General features: G+C 47.9%; 1 protein-coding gene across 2 annotated transcripts; it reads right to left on the bottom strand.

Moving 5' to 3' along the window:
• Window positions 1-6,078: 6,078 nt before the first annotated feature.
• Window positions 6,079-11,888, bottom strand: LOC142684096 (histone H3-like centromeric protein A). 2 transcript variants are annotated; one of them, XM_075847484.1, is made up of 5 exons: window positions 11,797-11,888; window positions 8,317-8,415; window positions 7,155-7,291; window positions 7,009-7,086; window positions 6,079-6,700 (listed from the first exon to the last, which is right to left on the bottom strand). In XM_075847484.1, the coding sequence occupies exons 2-5, from the start codon at window positions 8,399-8,401 to the stop codon at window positions 6,569-6,571; spliced, it is 432 nt and encodes a 143-aa protein (XP_075703599.1). In that variant the 5' UTR covers window positions 8,402-8,415; window positions 11,797-11,888; the 3' UTR covers window positions 6,079-6,568. The 2 variants fall into 2 exon arrangements, with proteins under 2 accessions (XP_075703599.1, XP_075703598.1); XM_075847483.1 differs by having other exon boundaries at window positions 8,317-8,418; window positions 11,797-11,878.
• Between the last annotated feature and the right edge of the window lie 8,097 nt (window positions 11,889-19,985).

The following is a 19,985-nucleotide window of genomic DNA, read 5'->3' as shown; positions in this document are numbered from 1 at the left end:
CCGCCATCAGGGGGGGTATTATGGGTACTGATGTGAGAGGCCCGGCCAAACCTAATTGAAAGGGGGGCCCGGCAACTGCCGCGACTTGCCTTTGGTAGAAAAAAAACAGGTCCCTGCAATGGGGCCCGTTTTTTTCACCAAAAGAATGTCGTGAGCTGCGGGCCCCCTTTCAATTCGGTTTCGCCGGGTCTCTCACATCAGTACCCATAATGCCCCCCCTGATGGCGGCCCTGGGTAGCATGGGGGTCATCATGGGGGCCGTCAAACACTGCCGCCCGTGCGACCGATCGCGCGCACCCGCAAACTCCTGCGCATGCGCACCCGCGACCGCCTGGAACCGCGCACCGAATTTTGAGGCAGATTTTGACCTGCCCACACTATCTTGCCGCGTTTTTTGCCTGCGGCGATTGAGGACAGCAGACAAAAAACGTAGGGAAAAATGCATTTTCTGCCTCCCATTGATTTAGATGGGAGGTCAGAGGCGGAACCGCGGCAAGAAAGGACGTGCTGCTTTTTCTTTTTTCCACGACTGGCTCCCATTGATTTCAGATTAAATCAATGGGAGGCGGTTTTGGAAGTTGTTTGGTGCTGATTCTGACGCAGTGTCAGAGTCAATATCAAGGCCCAAAAACTCTGAACTGGGCCTTATTGTTAGGGCTTATTCAGACGAACGTGTAATACATCCGTGCAACGTGCGTGATTTTCACGCGCCTCGCACGGACCTATGTTACTCTACGGGGCCGTGCAGACTGTCAGTGAGTTTCATGCAGCGTGTGTCCGTGTGTCCGCTGCGTAAAACTCACGACATGTCCTATATTTGTGCATTGTTCGCGCATCACGCACCCATTGAAGTCAATGGGTGCGTGAAAATCACGCCCAGCACTTCCGCAGCAGTATAAACTATGACTGAAAACAGAAAAGCACCACGTGCTACAAACATACAAACAGAGTGTCATAATGATGGCGGCTGCGCGAAAATCACGCAGCCACGCATCATACGCTGCTGCCACACGGAGCTGTTATGGACCTTTTGCATGCGCACAATGCCACGTTTTTGCGCACGCAAAAAGCACACGCTCGTGTAAATCCGGCCTTAGGGTAGGAACACACTAGGCATGAACAATGCAGATTTTATGCAACACATTTTATTGTGGATAATCCGCAGCGTATTACAGTCGCAGCAGAGTGGATGAGGTTTGAACAAATCTCATCCACACGCTGCAAAAATAATGGACCTGCAGTGCGGCTTTTGGCTTTTTAAGCCGCAGCATGTCAATTTATTCTGTGGAATCGCCGCTCCTCTGTTGCGGAAATGCTGCGGTCCTGCCGCAAAAATCACACATGAGAAAAAAAAAAAAGGCACTTTTTTAAATTTATAAAAAAGTTTCGACTTGCCCCGGCCGTAGTCCTGGTGACGCGATCCTCTATTCTTAGCGCAGCCCGGCCTCCTGTCATGACGTTTCATCCCATGTGACTGCTGCAGCGGTCACATGGTCTACAGCGTCATCCCAGGAGGCGGGGCTACGTTCAGAAGAAAGAGATGCGTCACCAGGACTACGGCCGGGGCAAGTCTAAACTTTTTTTTCCCTGCAGGATTCCCGCAGCGGACAAGCCTCACGAAACCTGCGCCACTATTTGGTGCGGTTTTGCTGTCGGAATTCCCTGCGGCTACCGGGGCGGATAAGCTGTGTAGTTTTACTCAGCATATCCGCCTAGTGTGTTCCTACCCTTATGATGTCGCTCCTGGAGCTGCTGCCGGTCTCTAAATAGGCAGTTGGTCCAGTAGAATTTGGAATTATTTTTTTTTGTGAACCAGCTTAAAAAAATACAAAACTTTTGTGTTAGGGCCTGTTCACATCACCGTTCGCTTCCGTTCCGGGGTTCCGTCTGAGGTTTCCGTCGGGTAAACCCCGCAACGGAAAGTGAAAGTGACAGCACAGCTTCCGTCACCATTAGCGCAGTCGACTACGCTATTGATTCCGTCCGAAAACCTGCCGGAATGGTGACGAACGGAAACCATTAGCGATGCTTCCGTCACCGTTGATCTCAATGGTGACGGAAACGTCGCTAATGGTTTCCGTTCGTCACCATTCCGGCTTGTTTTCGGACGGAATCAATAGCGTAGTCGACTGCGCTAAGGGTGACGGAAACTGTGCTGTTACTTTCACTTTCCGTTGCGGGGTTCACCCGACGGAAACCTCAGACGGAACCCCGGAATGGAAGCGAACGGTGATGTGAACAGGCCCTAACACAAAAGTTTTGTATTTTTTTAAGCTGGTTCACAAAAATAAATAAATTCCAAATTCTACTGGACCAACTGCCTATTTAGAGACAGGCAGCAGCTCCAGGAGCGACATCATAAGGGACACACTAGGCGGATATGCTGAGTAAAACTACACAGCTTATCCGCCCCGGTAGCCGAAGGGAATTCTGCCCGCAAAACCGCACCAAATAGTGGCGCAGGTTTCGTGAGGCTTGTCCGCTGCAGGAATCCTGCAGGAAAAAAAAAGTTTAGACTTGCCCCGGCCGTAGTCCTGGTGACGCATCTCTCTTCTGAACGTAGCCCCGCCTCCTGGGATGACGCTGTAGACCATGTGACCGCTGCAGCAGTCACATGGGATGAAACGTCATGACAGGAGGCCGGGCTGCGCTAAGAATAGAGGATCGCGTCACCAGGACTACGGCCGGGGGAAGTCTAAACTTTTTTATAAATTTAAAAAAGTACCTTTTTTTTTTTCTCATTTTGTGATTTTTGCGGCAGAACCGTAGCATTTCCGCAACAGAGGAGCAGCGATTCCACAGAATAAATTGACATGCTGCGGCTTAAAAAGCCAAAAGCCACACTGCAGGTCCATTTTTTTTGCAGCGTGTGAATGAGATTTGTTCATATCTCATCCACTCTGCTGCGACTGTAATACGCTGCAGATTTTCCACAATAAAATGTGTTGCATAAAATCTGCAGTGTTCATGCCTAGTGTGTTCCTACCCTAAGGCCGGATTCACACAAGCGTGTGCTTTTTGCACGCGCAAAAAACGTGGCATTTTGCGCATGCAAAAGGTCCATAACAGCTCCGTGTGTCAGCAGCGTATGATGCGCGGCTGCGTGAGTTTTGCGCAGCCGCCATCATTATGACACTCTGTTTGTATGTTTGTAGCACGTGGTGCTTTTCTGTTTTCATTCATAGTTTATACTGCTGTGGAAGTGCTGGGTGTGATTTTCATGCTCCCATTGACTTCAATGGGTGCGTGATGCGCCAACCACGCACAAATATAGGACATGTCGTGAGTTTTACGCAGCGGACACACGCTGCGTGAAAATCACTGACGGTCTGCACGGCCCCATAGACTAACATAGGTCCGTGCGAGGCGCGTGAAAATCACGCACGTTGCACGGACGTATTACACGTTCGTCTGAATAAGCCCTAACAATAAGGCCCAGTTCACAGAGTTTTTGGGCCTTGATATTGACTCGGACACTGCGTCAGAATCAGCACCAAAAAACTTCCAAAACCGCCTCCCATTGATTTAATCTGAAATCAATGGAAGCCAGTCGCGGAAAAAAGAAAAAGCAGCAAGTCCTTTCTTGCCGCGGTTCCGCCTCTGACCTCCCATCGAAATCAATGGGAGGCAGAAAATTCATTTTTCGTTGCGTTTTTTGTCTGCTGTCCTCAATCGCCGCAGGCAAAAAACGCGGCAAAAAAACGCGACAAGATAGTGTGGGCAAGTCAAAATCTGCCTCAAAATTCTTTAAGGAATTTTGAGGCAGATTTTTTTTTGCCTGCAAAATACTGTGTGAACAGGGCCATACATAAACAGCACTTTGAGATAATTTACTCACCGTGTCAGAAGAGCTGCTCCCACTCCAGTCCTCTTCCGGCGATGTCTTCAAGGCGAGGTCTTCGGTCCAGACGTCCAGTCCTTCACCTCCAGCCAGGCTCCAGGTAAGTTTTGTCCATGTGTGACCGCGGCTGCGCGTGCTTCGTTCGCGGGTGCGCGCGCGGGCGATCGCGGGTGCGTGCTTCCGGGCTTTCGCTGGTGCGCGCGCGGGCGGTCTCGAGTGCGAGCGTTCGTGGGTGTGCGCTCGCAACTGCGCACGCGCGTGAGTTTCCTTGTGCGTGCGATCGGTCGCGCGCGGTTTGACGGCCCCCCATGGGGAGGGGGCCCGCAGCAGCTCACGACATTCTTTTGGTGAAAAAAACGGGCCCCATTGCAGGGGCCCGTTTTTTCCTACCAAAAGAATGTCGCGGCAGTTGCCGGGCCCCCCTTTCAGTTAGGTTTGGCCGGGCCCCTCACACCAGTACCCCTAATACGCCCCTGGCTGCGTGGAGAAGAGCTTTCCCAGCCAGAGGGTCTCCCGGACGCGTCCCAATGGCAGGCGTTACAATTGACTCATTACTTGTCAAGACTACCTACACCGGCTTCCTATGACCGAGCTCTATCTTCCTTTGAAACTTTGTGTTCTCAAACGGGGCATGTGAGACGGGCCCTGTCCAGTCTTTACTGCGTGCTGCTCACTCCTGCTGAGGATTTCATCCCACCATATATTACGAAATGGGAAAGAGATCTTCAGATTACTCTAACACAAGAGCAAAGGGAAAAGATCATGCTCCTCACACATAAGGCGTCTATTAGTAAGCCTATCAGGAAACCAGTTTTAAAATACTATCCCGTTGGTACAGAGTCCCACATGTGCTACATAAAATGTTCCCGGATGTTTCTCCTTTATGTTGGAGATGCGGCAGAGAAGAGGGAACGCTTTTACATATATTCTGGAGCTGTGAGAACCTTCGCACCTATTGGTCAGAGGTTCAAGATATCATTCTGGAGATCACAGGAATCTCGCTGGGAGATGATCCGGCATGGATTTTGCTGCACCACCACGATATACCTGTGGGGCGCTACAGGAAGATGTTAGTGAGACATTTGCTGAACGCAGCTAAGGCTTGTATTCCGGGGGGTTGGAGATCCTCTGAGCCTCCTGTGACTAGACAATGGCTGGAGCGCATTCACGAAATTCGGAGAATGGAGGAGTTGCTCCATTCCGCACCCGAACGAGCAACGCAGTTTCAGAAAACCTGGTTCTATTGGTTTGACTTCTGCAAGTCGGACAGACACAAGAGGGCCATGGGTGAACTGATTAGTGGAGAACCAGGGAGCTCTTGAGTTCTCTCTGGTCTGTGATGTGCTGTGGGGGGGGGGGGGGGAGAGTGAGGGGAGAACATCTCCCCTTCTCCCTCTTAAGATTTTCCCTATACCCCCCCCCCTTCCTTTTGTCCTTCTACCCTTCGTTTACTTCCCGATTTGAATCAATCGTTACTAAGAATTGACTGAGATGTGGGTGATGGAGGGGCGGATGAGGGTGTAATGCTGGTATTCCTGTCTTGCTATACTAATGCTTGTAGTGTATTGATGGTACTATGTTGGGAGGACTTTGATTGCATATTTACTTATTGTTGTTGAAATATAGGTTGAAATGATCGGCCCTCATGGGCTTTTTCTGTACCCATGTCACCCCCTTTTCTTTTTCTGTATCCCCATTTCTTTTCTTGAAAATAAAAAATTAGAAATATAAAAAACAAAAAAAACAAAGGAGGAAACCCAGCGTCTGGTGATGTCCATGGGTTCCAGACAAGGATTCTCTACAAAGTATTAAAAAAAACATTTATGGTAATGTTAATTTGTCCAATCACTTTTGATCACCTGAAATGAGGAGGTTGTGTAGAAAAATGGTGGCAATTCCTAAACTTTTCACAGGAGATTTTTGTTTAACCCCTTGAAATAAACCTGAAAGTTTAAACTTCAATTGCATCTCAGTTGTTTCATTTCAAATCCAATGTGGTGGCAGCAAAACCCAAATCATGAAGATTGTGTCACTGCCCAAATAATTCTGGACCCAACACACACACACACACACACAGCAAACACCCACACCCACACAGCAAACACTCTGAACAAGCATAGCTGCAGTGTAAAGAATGGGGGTGGGACAGAGCAAGAGTATTGAACTACAGCGAAGCTGGAGTCATTGATCATATCCAAGCCCTTATGAAGATTAGTCTAAAACGATGAAGATCAAACTTATAATATACATTTTTTTTTTATTTGAAAAAATTAACAAATCTTCACAGAATAAAAACAGGAAGCGGATCATAAACTCAGCAGAACAATTAGAAGGTCGGCCAGATCAGGTTTCATTAGCGGTTGTGTCCAGCATCTTTGTTAGCGGTTTTGTCCAGCAGTGCCACCTTGTGGTCATTTTCTGTGCTACATCCTGGACCCCTATAACCCATTACAAAGCTGGACAGAAAAACGACTGCACTACCACCCTGCAAACTGCAGTGGCAGCCATATTGGTTGTAACAACTTTCCCATGAACAGATAAAACAAAGAAAAAACCTCCACTGTAACCAGTGTCAGGAGGGGGCGCTAAAGCCGGTTTACTCTTCCAAACTGGATCTTTTATGCAATGGTAAAACTTGTATTTCCCAATAGATTTTCTCCATTAATATAAAACTATTTACACGTGATCATTCTTCATCAAATCTTGAGAGATAAAACGGCAGCGTTATCACAGTTCATACGGGATGCCTCGGATTCTCTGTGCGAGCTGCATGTCCTTCACAAAGAGAGTGCCCCTATTGGCCTGGTGACTGAAGAGGTAAGAATCTTCAAAGAGACTCACGAGGAAGTCCTCAGCTGACTGTGGATACAGAAGAGCATTAGTCCCTCTTAAAGTGACAGCACTCCCGGTATAATTTACTACACAGCTCGAAGGACTGATCAGATTTCACTTTTATGAGCTGTTAGCTAGAGTGATGGTGTGGGGGGGGGGGGGGGTCTGGCCTCTGGAACTCCCACAATGCATCACAACCCCTATGCAAATGTCCCGCTAGGGCATATGGATGTGTTAGAGGGGGCGGGGGCTGAGTAGTGAACCACTGCAAAGAGCAGCTCCCTCTCTGGTTGACCCATGCGTTACATGGACAGTGCATTGTATGAGATACTGACCTCTTGTAGCGCCATAAGTGCGGTGCTTTGCCAGTAGTAAAACACGCCGCGGGAATACTTCAGGCAGATCTCTCTCACCTGCAAGAATAAAAGGGGAATATCACTGACAATAAAGAGGAGCAGCCGCAGAGGACACATCCACTCACCAGGCGGAAAAACGGGGTTTTCTGAATGAGCAGATTGGTTGATTTTTGGTACTTTCTTATTTCCATCAGCGCACGGGCTCCTGGGCGGTAGCGTCTTCTTCGTTGCGTGCTCGGTCTGTGACTTGTTTCCCCTCTACCTGTAAGAAAGAAATCCATAATCACAGCTGAAAATGAATCTCCCGCTACATGGAAATTCACTGTCTGGCCGGGGTCACACGTAGGGTAAACACGGCGGATTTTCTGCAACCGATTTCATTGCGGAAACTCCACAGCGTAATACAGAAGCAGAAGAGTGGAGGAGATTCAAACAAATCTCATCCAGACGCAGCGGAAAAAAACCCGCCAAACTTACCCAGATCTCTCTGCTCCTGCGTTCAACCCGGCCTCCAGGGATGATGTCTCATCCCATATGACTGCTGCAGAACATCAGAGGGACACGTCACCATGGCTACGGGTAAGTATGGGTTTTTTTCTACCTTCTATGGACATTCCAGCTGAAAAACTGCAGTTTTTCAGCCAGAATTACCTCCGGTGCCCAGGGCCAATACGCTGTGTACTTTTACGCCGCGTATCTGCCCTGTGTGAACATGGCCTATTACCTTAATGTCCCCCAAGGAACATCAGGTAAACAGATTTAAAACATAACATGCTACCTGCAGCCACCACTAGAGGGAGCTCATTGTATATGGTTGTACATTGAACTTGGTAACAAAACAGTATGCAGTGAGCTCCCTCTAGTGGTGGCTGCAGGGAGATACTTTTCTTAAGATAGGTGATAAATGCCGGATCGCTGCGGGTTGTTAACAAGAGTGCGGGTCCCAGAGTGGTGGTCACTCAAGTCATTCTCTATGGCAGTGGTCCCCACCCTATTTTGCACCGAGGACCGGTTTGATGCAAGAACATTTTTGCGGGGACTGGCGGGGAGGGGGGGGGGGTGGTTTTTGGAGGGGTTAGAGTCAGTTCACACATTACGTAAATACGGCGTATACCTGTATTATAATGCGGAAAAATCGGCAGCATAATACAGTAGCAGCAAAGTGGATGAGATAAAACACGTCTCATCGACACGCTGCATAAACGGAGTAGAAAAAAGGCTCACAAATTGACGTCACAACATCGCGCCTGAGAGTGATAAGATGATCAAGGTGCAACTTTCTCTTACTTGGCGGAGATTGAGGAGGAGCTGCAGGTTTCTTCTGCGGCTGCGCCGACTTCCTGCGGGACGAGCTTTTCTGGGGTGGTTTCATGATGATGTAAAACGCTGCTGAGAGTCATACAATCAGTTAAGCGGATAAGAGACGGTGACAATTCAGCAGAATCACAGGTGACGTAGGATAAACTGAGCGGTTTTATACTGACTGATGCCACCAATGCAAGTGACAAGAAAGTGATGACATTGACGGTGAAGATATGAGATTGCCGGATGTCAGTAATTAACGCACGCTGCATCAATGAATACAATAGATCCTCGTGGCATCAATTACCAGAACAGCGACATCAATGATCTATTTAATAATGCGGCAACAGAAGAGCTACCCGCAGCAGATCCCGCAAGCAATGGGCAGATGTTTGCAGACGTAATGGAGCCGTCTTTTCAGGCGTGATTCGAGGCGTAAAACGCCTGAAAATAGGTCGTGTGCACAGAACCTTACAGAGAATCCGTAATCCAGACAAAGGTGGGAAATTTAAAACTGGAGCAAAGGAAAAGTGGAGCAGTCGTCATGGAAATGAAAGGCCGCAGCTGGAGGACTATGAGCTGCAACAATGCAGTACAAATATACAGAAATAAAACATCTAATAATCCATATGATCTCTAGACACGCAGCAGCGAAAATGTACCGTCAGCCCCCCCACTCACAGTAATGACCGTCAGCCCCCCCACTCACAGTAATGACCGTCAGCCCCCCACTCCCAGTAATGACCGTCAGCCCCCCACTCCCAGTAATGACCGTCAGCCCCCCCACTCCCAGTAATGACCGTCAGCCCCCCCACTCCCAGTAATGACGTCAGCCCCCCACACCCAGTAATGACCGTCAGCCCCCCACTCCCAGTAATGACCGTCAGCCCCCCCACTCCCAGTAATGACCGTCAGCCCCCCACTCACATTATAATGATCCCTCAGTAAAGCCACCATCAGCCTCCGTCCCCCCAGTAAAATGACCATCAGCCCCCTCCAGTAAAGCCACCATCAGCCTCAGTCCCCCCGCCCCCCGATAAAATAACCATCTGCCCCTCTAGTAAAGGGACCATCACAGACAGAAAGTGTGCTTACCCCTGGGGAAGGAATAAATAAGGATGTATAAGAACAACAACTCCCAGCATGTCCAGGATGTTATGTGATATCAGAGAAAGTTTACAGGAGGAGGTATAAGAGGAGAGGACTACAACTCCCAGCATGTCCAGACTTAGTATGGGATATCAGAGGACATTACAGGGAGGAGGTATAAGAGAAGAGGACTACAACTCCCAGCATGTCCAGACTGTTAGGGCAGATTCACACGAACGTTGCGTTTTTGCGCGCGCAAACAACGCGGCGTTTTGCGAGCGCAAAAACCATTTGACAGCTGCGTGTGTCATGCGTGTCTGATGCGCGGCTGCGTGATTTTCGCGCAGCCGGCATCATAGAGATGAGGCTTGTCGACGCCCGTCACTGTCCAAGGTGCTGAAAGAGCTAAATCTTTCAGCACCCTTGACAGTGAATGCCGAACACAACAGCGAAAAACCTGTAAAAAAAAAAGATAAAGTTCCTACTTACCGAGAACTTGTTGCCTTGGTGACGCGCCTCTCTTGACATCGGGCCCCACCTCCCTGGATGACGCGGCAGTCCAAGTGACCGCTGCAGCCTGTGATTGGCTGCAGCCTGTGCTTGGCCTGTGATTGGCTGGAGCTGTCACTTGAACTGAAGTGTCATCCCGGGAGGTCGGACTGCAGGAAGGAGACAGGAGTAATCGGTAAGTTAGAACTTCGGTTTTTTTTACAGGTTCATGTATTTTGGGATCGCAAGTCACTGTCCATGGTGCTGAAGCAGTTTAAGGGTATGTGCACACACACTAATTACGTCCGTAATTGACGGACGTATTTCGGCCGCAAGTCCCGGACCGAACACAGTGCAGGGAGCCGGGCTCCTAGCATCATACTTATGTACGATGCTAGGAGTCCCTGCCTCGCTGCAGGACAACTGTCCCGTACTGTAATCATGTTTTCAGTACGGGACAGTTGTCCTGCAGCGAGGCAGGGACTCCTAGCATCGTACATAAGTATGATGCTAGGAGCCCGGCTCCCTGCACTGTGTTCGGTCCGGGACTTGCGGCCGAAATACGTCCGTCAATTACGGACGTAATTAGTGTGTGTGCACATACCCTCACTCTTTCAGCACCATGCACAGTGAATGTCTCCCGACATCGCGGACCGGAAATTTTTTTGCCGAGTTTGGCCGAACCCGGTGAAGTTAGCTTCGGTTGTCGTGGTTCGCTCCTCGCAAAGACACTCCGTTTGGATGCTTGGAAACAGAAAAGCACGTGGTGCTTTTCTGTTTCCATTCATCCTTTTGACAGCTCGTGCGCTGTTTCAGTCGGTTCGCACGGAAGAGCTTCCGTGCGACCTGACTGGTTTTCACGCACCCATTGACTTCAATGGGTGCGTGATGCGTGAAATACGCAGAGTTATTGAACCTGTCGCGTATTTTGCGCAGCGAACAAACGCTGCGCAAAATACACGGACTGTGTGTACTGCCCCATAGACTTCTATAGGGCATTGCGTGCCGCGCGAAAACCACGCGGCCTACACGCTGCCAAATCACGCTCGTGTGAATCCCCCCTTATTATGGGGTATCAGAGGACATTACAGGGAGGAGGTAGAAGAGGAGAGGACTACAACTACCAGCATGTCCAGGACGTTATTATGGGATATCAGAGGACATTACAGGGAGGATGTATAAGAGAAGAGGACTACAACTCCTAGCATGTCCAGGCTGTTATTATGGGATATCAGAGGACATTACAGTGAGGAGGTTTAAGAGGAGAGAACTAGAACTCCTAGCATGTCCAGGCTGTTATTATGGGATATCAGAGGACATTACAGGGAGGAGGTATAAGAGGAGAGGACTACAACTCCCAGCATGTCCATGCTGTTATTATGGGATATCAGAGGACATTACAGGGAGGAGGTATACGAGGAGAGGACTACAACTCCCAGCATGTCCAGGACGTTATTATGGGATATCAGAGGACATTACAGGGAGAAGGTAGAAGAGGAGAGGACTACAACTCCCAGCATGTCCAGGACGTTATTATGGGATATCAGAGGACATTACAGGGAGGAGGTAGAAGAGGAGAGGACTACAACTCCCAGCATGTCCAGGCTGTTATTATGGGATATCAGAGGACATTACAGGGAGGAGGTATAAGAGGAGAGAACTACAACTCCCAGCATGTCCAGACTGTTATTATGGGATATCAGAGGACATTACAGGGAGGAGGTAGAAGAGGAGAGGACTACAACTCCCAGCATGTCCAGGACGTTATTATGGGATATCAGAGGACATTACAGGGAGGAGGTATAAGAGGAGAGAACTACAACTACCCACATTCCCCTGGCTCCATTTCTCACACAACTGCTAAGACAGTAAAGAAAACCCACTTACCCTGCCCAGTGTTAATGGCTCCTCTCCCTCCGTCAGGCTTCTAGTGGGAAGCGGTGGGCGGTGCTTGTAACAGACGTCCGCGCGTCACGTCTGCTACAACGTCGGGGGCGGAGCTTGTAGCAAAAAAAAATAAAAAAAATGTAAACAAAAATTTTTTTTTATTTTTTTTTGCCGTGGATGAGCCGCGGCACCCCTGAACAGCTCTCGGCACCCCGGTTGGGAACCACTGGTATAGATTATATAATAGCCCCACAATATAAAAGCCAAGAAAAACCAAAAGGCTCCCGCACTGCGTTCTTCCATGTTATGTATCGCCCCCTTGTGGCTAATAGAAGAAGTACACCAAATGTACAAACCATCGCTAAAGCCAACAAAACTATATCCTGATGTTTGATCTCCCACAATCTATAATAATAATATAACCGCGCGGTCTCAATGACGTCATCAAGACCTCGGGCTGTAAAGAAAAGCCTGTTTATACCCCTGGGTTCCAGGATGGGTCTATTTTAGGCTCGATGGGTTTCTATCAAGTTCTATAGAAAATGCTTAGAAACGTTGTGATATAAAAAAAAAACCTTTTATTGACATTAAGACCCCTTTACCAATGCCGATAATCATACGAGCGCTTGTTTTCGATCACGGGCAGCGACGATCAGACGATAAACTGCACTCATTGGTCAGCTGATCACATCTTTTATGCGTCCCAAAAAATCCTCGTTGTCCACAGCGTACAAACAGGGGATGTGCTGCCGACAATACGTAAACTGTACGAGCACGGACCATCGTATTAACCATCGCTCATCCCCGTACAGCGTGCGTCGGCTCGTGTAAATGAGCGCCGACTCACTGGATACATCGTTGATCGTGCAAGTTCCATCTAGTGAAAAACTGTAAACAGGGAGGAGGGGGATGCAGCTGCAGTTTCTTATGCCCCACGCACGCGACCGTATTTTTCATCAGTAATTACAGCAGGGACTCTCCCATAGAAGTCTATGGGCGCTTCCGTAAATATGGGCGGCTATGGATACGCATCCGTACTCTGACCGTATTTATGCTACGCACAGCTTACATATATCCTGATGTACTCCGCCCAGCTTACATATACCCTGATGTACTCCGCACAGCTTACATATATCCTGATGTACTCCGCACAGCTTACATATACCCTGATGTACTCCGCCCAGTTTACATATATCCTGATGCACTCCACCCAGCTAACATATACCCTGATGTACTCCGCACAGCTTACATATACCCTGATGTACTCCGCACAGCTTACATATACCCTGATGTACTCCGCACAGCTTACATATACCCTGATGTACTCCGCCCAGTTTACATATATCCTGATGCACTCCACCCAGCTAACATATACCCTGATGTACTCCGCACAGCTTACATATGCCCTGATGTACTCCGCACAGCTTACATATACCCTGATGTACTCCTCACAGCTTACATATACCCTGATGTACTCCGCACAGCTTACATATACCCTGATGTACTCCGCACAGCTTACATATACACTGATGTACTCCACAGTTTACATATATCCTGATGTACTCCGCGCATATTACATATACCCTGATGTACTCCGCCCAGTTTACATATATCCTGATGCACTCCACCCAGCTAACATATACCCTGATGTACTCCCCAGTTTACATATATCCTGATGTACTCTGCGCATATTACATATACCCTGATGTACTCCGCACAGCTTACATATACCCTCATGTACTCCGCCCAGTTTACATATATCCTGATGCACTCCACCCAGCTAACATATACCCTGATGTACTCCGCACAGCTTACATATACTCTGATGTACTCCCCAGTTTACATATATCCTGATGTACTCTGCGCATATTACATATACCCTGATGTACTCCGCACAGCTTACATATACCCTGATGTACTCCGCCCAGTTTACATATATCCTGATGCACTCCACCCAGCTAACATATACCCTGATGTACTCCACACAGCTTACATATACCCTGATGTACTCCCCAGTTTACATATATCCTGATGTACTCTGCGCATATTACATATACCCTGATTTACTCCGCACAGCTTACATATACCGATGTACTCCGCACAGCTTACATATACCCTGATGTACTCCGCCCAGCTTACATATACCCTGATGTACTCCTCACATATTACATATGCCCTGATGTACTCCGCACAGCTTACATATACCCTGATGTACTCCGCACAGCTTACATATACCCTGATGTACTCCACAGTTTACATATATCCTGATGTACCCTGCGCATATTACATATACCCTGATTTACTCCGCACAGCTTACATATACCGATGTACTCCGCACAGCTTACATATACCCTGATGTACTCCGCACAGCTTACATATACCCTGATGTACTCCGCACAGCTTACATATATAATGATGTACTACGCACAGCTTACATATACCCTGATGTACTACGCACAGCTTACATATACCCTGATGTACTCCTCACATATTACATATACCCTGATGTACTCCGCACAGCTTACATATACCCTGATGTACTCCGCACAGCTAACATATACCCTGATGTACTCCGCACAGCTTACATATATAATGATGTACTCCGCACAGCTTACATATATAATGATGTACTCCGCACAGCTTACATATACCCTGATGTACTCCGCACAGCTTACATATACCCTGATGTACTCCTCACATATTACATATACCCTGATGTACTACGCACAGCTTACATATATCCTGATGTACTCTGCGCATATTACATATACCCTGATGTACTCCGCACAGCTTACATATACCCTGATGTACTCCGCACAGCTTACATATACCCTGATGTACTCCGCACAGCTTACATATACACTGATGTACTCCACAGTTTACATATATCCTGATGTACTCCGCGCATATTACATATACCCTGATGTACTCCGCCCAGTTCACATATGCCCCCACATTATAAGCTGAAATACCACTAATACACCAAGCAAAATCTGCGCTTCAAAAGCCAAATGGTGGTCCAACTGAGCCTGGCAGTGTACCCAAACGGCAATTTATGACCACATATGGTGTATTCTGGAGAACCCGCTTAACAATTTATGGGATGTGTGTCTACGGTGGTACAAGCTGGGCACAACACATTGGGCACTGAAATGGCATATTTGTGGAAAAAAGCCATTTTCAATCTGCAACATCTATTGTTTACTCATTTTTGCAAAACACTTGTGCGGTCAAAATGCTCACTACACCCCTAGATCAATTCTTTGAGGGATCTAGTTTCCAAAATGGGGTAATTTTTCGGGGGGTACCACTGTACTGGTACTATAGCTCAATGCAACATGGTGTCAAAAAACGAATCTTATAAAATCTCCACTCCAAATACTAAATGGCGCTCCTTCCCTTTAGAGCCTTGCTGTGTGTCCAAATAGCAGTTTATGACCACGTGTGGGGTATTTCCCTACTCTGTAGAAGTTGCTTTACAAATGTTACGGTGCTTTTTCTCCTTTCTTTGTTGAGAAAATGAAAATTTTTTAACTAATGCTGCGTCTTATTGGAAAATAATGTCATTTTTCATTTTCACTGCCCATTTCTAATAAAATATATGAGACACCTGTGGCGTGCTGAAAAAATAAAAAAGTTAGAGCTCTTTGAATGCGACTATAGAAAAACGAATAAAATAGCTCGGTCATTAGGGCCTAAAATGGGATGGTCACTAAGGGGTTAACGTCAGTTAGCACAATATAAATACATTTACAGTAGCTCCCCCTAGTGGCGACTGCTGGTAGCTTTCCACTGAAGTGTAGTAACCAGGACATGAGTCTAAGGCCTCATTTACACGAGCGTAATATACGCACGTGCGACACGCATGCTTTTCATGCGTGTCGTACGCACCTATATTAGTCTATGGGGCAGTGCAGACAATGCGTGAATTTTGCGCAGCGCGAGTGCGTTGCGTAAAACTCACGACATGTTCTATAATCGTGCGTTTTTCGCGCATCACGCACCCATTGAAGTCAATGGGTGCGTGAAAACCACGCATGCCGCACGGAAGCACTTCCGTGCGAACTGCGTGATTCGCGCAAGAGCTGTCAAAAGGATGAATGTAAACAGAAAAGCACCACGTGCTTTTCTGTTTACAAACATCCAAACGGAGTGTCAAATTAGAGATGAGCGCACCGAACTTCACCGGGTTCGGCCGAACTCGTTTTGACCGAACCCGGCAAAAAAATTTCCGGTACGCGACGTCAGGAGACAGTCACTGTCCACGGTGCTGAAAGAGTTAAACTGGTTCAGCACCCTGGACAGTGACTTCCGATCACAATATACATGAACGTGTAAAAAAAAAAAAGAAGTTCTGACTTACCGATAACTCCCGGCTTCTTCCTCCAGTCTGACATCCCGGGATGACAATTCAGTCCAAGTGACAGCTGCAGCCAATCACAGGCCAAGCACAGGCTGCAGCCAATCACAGGCTGCAGCGGTCACATGGACTGCCGCGTCATCCAGGGAGGTGGGGCCGGATGACAAGAGAGGGACGCGTCACCAAGGCAACGGCCGGGAGACCGGACTGGAGGAAGTAGGAAGTTCTTGGTAAGTATGAACGTCTTTTTTTTATTCACAGTTTGCTGTATATTGTGATCGGAATTCACTGTCGAGGGTGCTGAAAGAGTTACTGCCGATCAGTTAACTCTTTCAGCACCCTGGACAGTGACTGACGTCGACTAGCCTCATCTCTATGATGGCGGCTGCGCGAAAATCACGCAGCCGCGCATCATACACTGATGACACACAGAGCTGTCAAGTGCCTTTTGGCACGCAAAACGCTGCGTTTTTTTGCCTGCGCACAAAACGCACACGCTCGTGTAAATGAGGCCTAAGGCTATGTTCACACAGAGTTTTTTGCAGGAGGAATATCTGCCTCAAAATTCCGTTTGGAAGTTTGAGGCACATTTTCCTCTCCCTGCACGTCGATTTTCGCTGCGTTTTTCGCCCGCGGCCATTGAGCGCCGCGGGCATAATACACCGCGAAATACGCTTTCTCTGCCTCCCATTGAAGTCAATGGGAGGTCAGAGGCATAAACGCCCGAAGATAGGGCATGTCGCTTCTTTTTCTCGCGAGGCAGTTTTACTGCTCGCGGGAAAAAGACGCCGACGCCTCCCATTGAAATCAATGGGAGGCATTATAGGGCAGTTTTTGACGAGTTTTGCGGCGCGGTTTCCGCGTAAAAAAAACTCGTCAAAAAACTCAGTGTGAACTTAGCCTAAAATGTTCTTTACACAGGACGATTAACGGGCAGACAAGTGTTCATATAACGCTCGTTGCTGATAATTGTGCTTTGTAAAAAGGGCAGCAATCCGCAGATGAACGAGCAAACACCCAATCATCTGCTGGTCGTATCGTTTTAAAAAAGTGAAATATTATTGTTGTCGGCAGCGCATCTCCCTGTGTAAACAGAAAAACGCGCTGCCGACATGATAATAACGTATGGGGACGAGCGATCGGAGTAACGACCGCTCGCCCTCATCCATAGCTCCGTGTTATCCATAGCTCTGTGTTATCCATAGCTCCGTGTTATCCATAGCTCCGTGTTATCCATAGCTCCGTGTCATCCATAGCTCCGTGTTATCCATAGCTCCGTGTTATCCATAGCTCCGTGTTATCCATAGCTCCGTGTTATCCATAGCTCCGTGTTATCCATAGCTCCGTGTTATCCATAGCTCCGTGTTATCCATAGCTCCGTGTTATCCATAGCTCCGTGTTATCCATAGCTCCGTGTCATCCATAGCTCCGTGTCATCCATAGTTCCGTGTCATCCATAGCTCCGTGTTATCCATAGCTCCGTGTTATCCATAGCTCCGTGTCATCCATAGCTCCGTGTTATCCATAGCTCCGTGTCATCCATAGCTCCGTGTTATCCATAGCTCCGTGTTATCCATAGCTCCGTGTTATCCATAGCTCCGTGTCATCCATAGCTCCGTGTTATCCATAGCTCCGTGTTATCCATAGCTCCGTGTCATCCATAGCTCCGTGTTATCCATAGCTCCGTGTTATCCATAGCTCCGTGTCATCCATAGCTCCGTGTTATCCATAGCTCCGTGTTATCCATAGCTCTGTGTTATCCATAGCTCCGTGTTATCCATAGCTCCGTGTCATCCATAGCTCCGTGTCATCCATAGCTCCGTGTTATCCATAGCTCCGTGTTATCCATAGCTCCGTGCCATCCATAGCTCCGTGTTATCCATAGCTCCGTGTTATCCATAGCTCCGTGTTATCCATAGCTCCGTGTTATCCATAGCTCCGTGTCATCCATAGCTCAGTGTTATCCATAGCTCCGTGTCATCCATAGCTCCGTGTTATCCATAGCTCCGTGTCATCCATAGCTCCGTGTCATCCATAGCTCCGTGTTATCCATAGCTCCGTGTTATCCATAGCTCCGTGTTATCCATAGCTCTGTGTTATCCATATCTCCGTGTTATCCATAGCTCCGTGTTATCCATAGCTCCGTGTCATCCATAGCTCCGTGTTATCCATAGCTCCGTGTTATCCATAGCTCCGTGTCATCCATAGCTCCGTGTTATCCATAGCTCCGTGTCATCCATAGCTCCGTGTTATCCATAGCTCCGTGTTATCCATAGCTCCGTGTCATCCATAGCTCCGTGTCATCCATAGCTTCGTGTCATCCATAGCTCCGTGTCATCCATAGCTCCGTGTCATCCATAGCTCCGTGTTATCCATAGCTCCGTGTTATCCATAGCTCCGTGTTATCCATAGCTCCGTGTTATCCATAGCTCCGTGTTATCCATAGCTCCGTGTTATCCATAGCTCCGTGTCATCCATAGCTTCGTGTCATCCATAGCTCCGTGTCATCCATAGCTCCGTGTCATCCATAGCTCCGTGTTATCCATAGCTCCGTGTTATCCATAGCTCCGTGTCATCCATAGCTCCGTGTTATCCATAGCTCCGTGTTATCCATAGCTCCGTGTTATCCATAGCTCCGTGTCATCCATAGCTCCGTGTTATCCATAGCTCCGTGTGACCGGAGCAAACGAGCAGATATGTCATAAATGTCAGGTAGATTGGGGTTCCACCTCTGGGACCCGCATTCACTACTATGGGAGTTACGGAAACAGATCAGACAAAGCCGGAGGTGGGACCCTCATCTATCTGACATCCTATGGATACGTCATAAATGTGTCTGATGGGAAGACCCCTTTAATGAGTATATCAGTAATAGTATAACTAGCAAGTACCAGCCGCTACCCCTCCCCCTCATTGCAACACCAAGTAAGGCTTCATGCGCACGACCGTATTTTCATCTATCCCGAAAAACTGTCCATAATGCATCGGTATATACGGATCCGTAAAAAAAAAGAGGGAGGATGCAAATGATGTCATCAGCATGTTGCATAGCAACGCTTCCATAAATACGGTCAGAGTACGGATGCGTATCCATAGCCGCCCGTATTTACGGAAGCGCCCATAGACTTCTATGGGAGAGTCCCTGCTGTAATTACTGATGAAAAATATGGTCGCGTGCGTGGGGCATAAGAAACTGCAGCTGCATCCCCCTCCTCCCTGTTTAGTTTTTCACTAGATGGAACTTGCACGATCAACGATGTATCCAGTGAGTCGGCGCTCATTTACACGAGCCGACGCACGCTGTACGGGGATGAGCGATGGTTAATACGATGGTCCGTGCTCGTACATTTTACGTATTGTCGGCAGCACATCCCCTGTTTGTACGCTGTGGACAACGACGATTTTTTGGGACGCATAAAAAATGTGATCAGCTGACCAATCAGTGCAATTTATCGTCTGATCGTCGCTGCCCGTGATCGAAAACAAGCGCTCGTATGATTATCGGCATTGGTAAAGGGGTCTTAATGTAAAAGGTTTTTTTTTTATATCACAACGTTTCTAAGCATTTTCTATAGAACTTGATAGAAACCCATCGAGCCTAAAATAGACCCATCCTGGAACCCAGGGGTATAAACAGGCTTTTCTTTACAGCCCGAGGTCTTGATGACGTCATTGAGACCGCGCGGTGATCGTGTATTATAATTATTATAGATTGTGGGAGATCAAACATCAGGATATAGTTTTGTTGGCTTTAGCGATGGTTTGAACATTTGGTGTACTTCTTCTATTAGCCACAAGGGGGCGATACATAACATGGAAGAACGCAGTG

This window comes from Rhinoderma darwinii (assembly GCF_050947455.1).
Source record: "Rhinoderma darwinii isolate aRhiDar2 chromosome 4 unlocalized genomic scaffold, aRhiDar2.hap1 SUPER_4_unloc_6, whole genome shotgun sequence".
In the NCBI taxonomy this organism is placed as follows: Eukaryota; Metazoa; Chordata; class Amphibia; order Anura; family Rhinodermatidae; genus Rhinoderma; species Rhinoderma darwinii.
This window is presented reverse-complemented; position numbering and strand designations above follow the sequence as displayed.

What these genes read in the sequence shown, in the direction of transcription:
- LOC142684096 (XM_075847484.1), bottom strand. Translation starts at nt 8,401, where the DNA reads ATGAAACCACCCCAGAAAAGCTCGTCCCGCAGGAAGTCGGCGCAGCCG. An exon ending in TCCTCCTCAATCTCCGCCAA is followed by an intron (nt 7,292 to 8,316) that starts GTAAGAGAAAGT and finishes TCTTTCTTACAG; the next exon opens with GTAGAGGGGAAACAAGTCAC. An exon ending in CACTTATGGCGCTACAAGAG is followed by an intron (nt 6,701 to 7,008) that starts GTCAGTATCTCA and finishes CTGTATCCACAG; the next exon opens with TCAGCTGAGGACTTCCTCGT.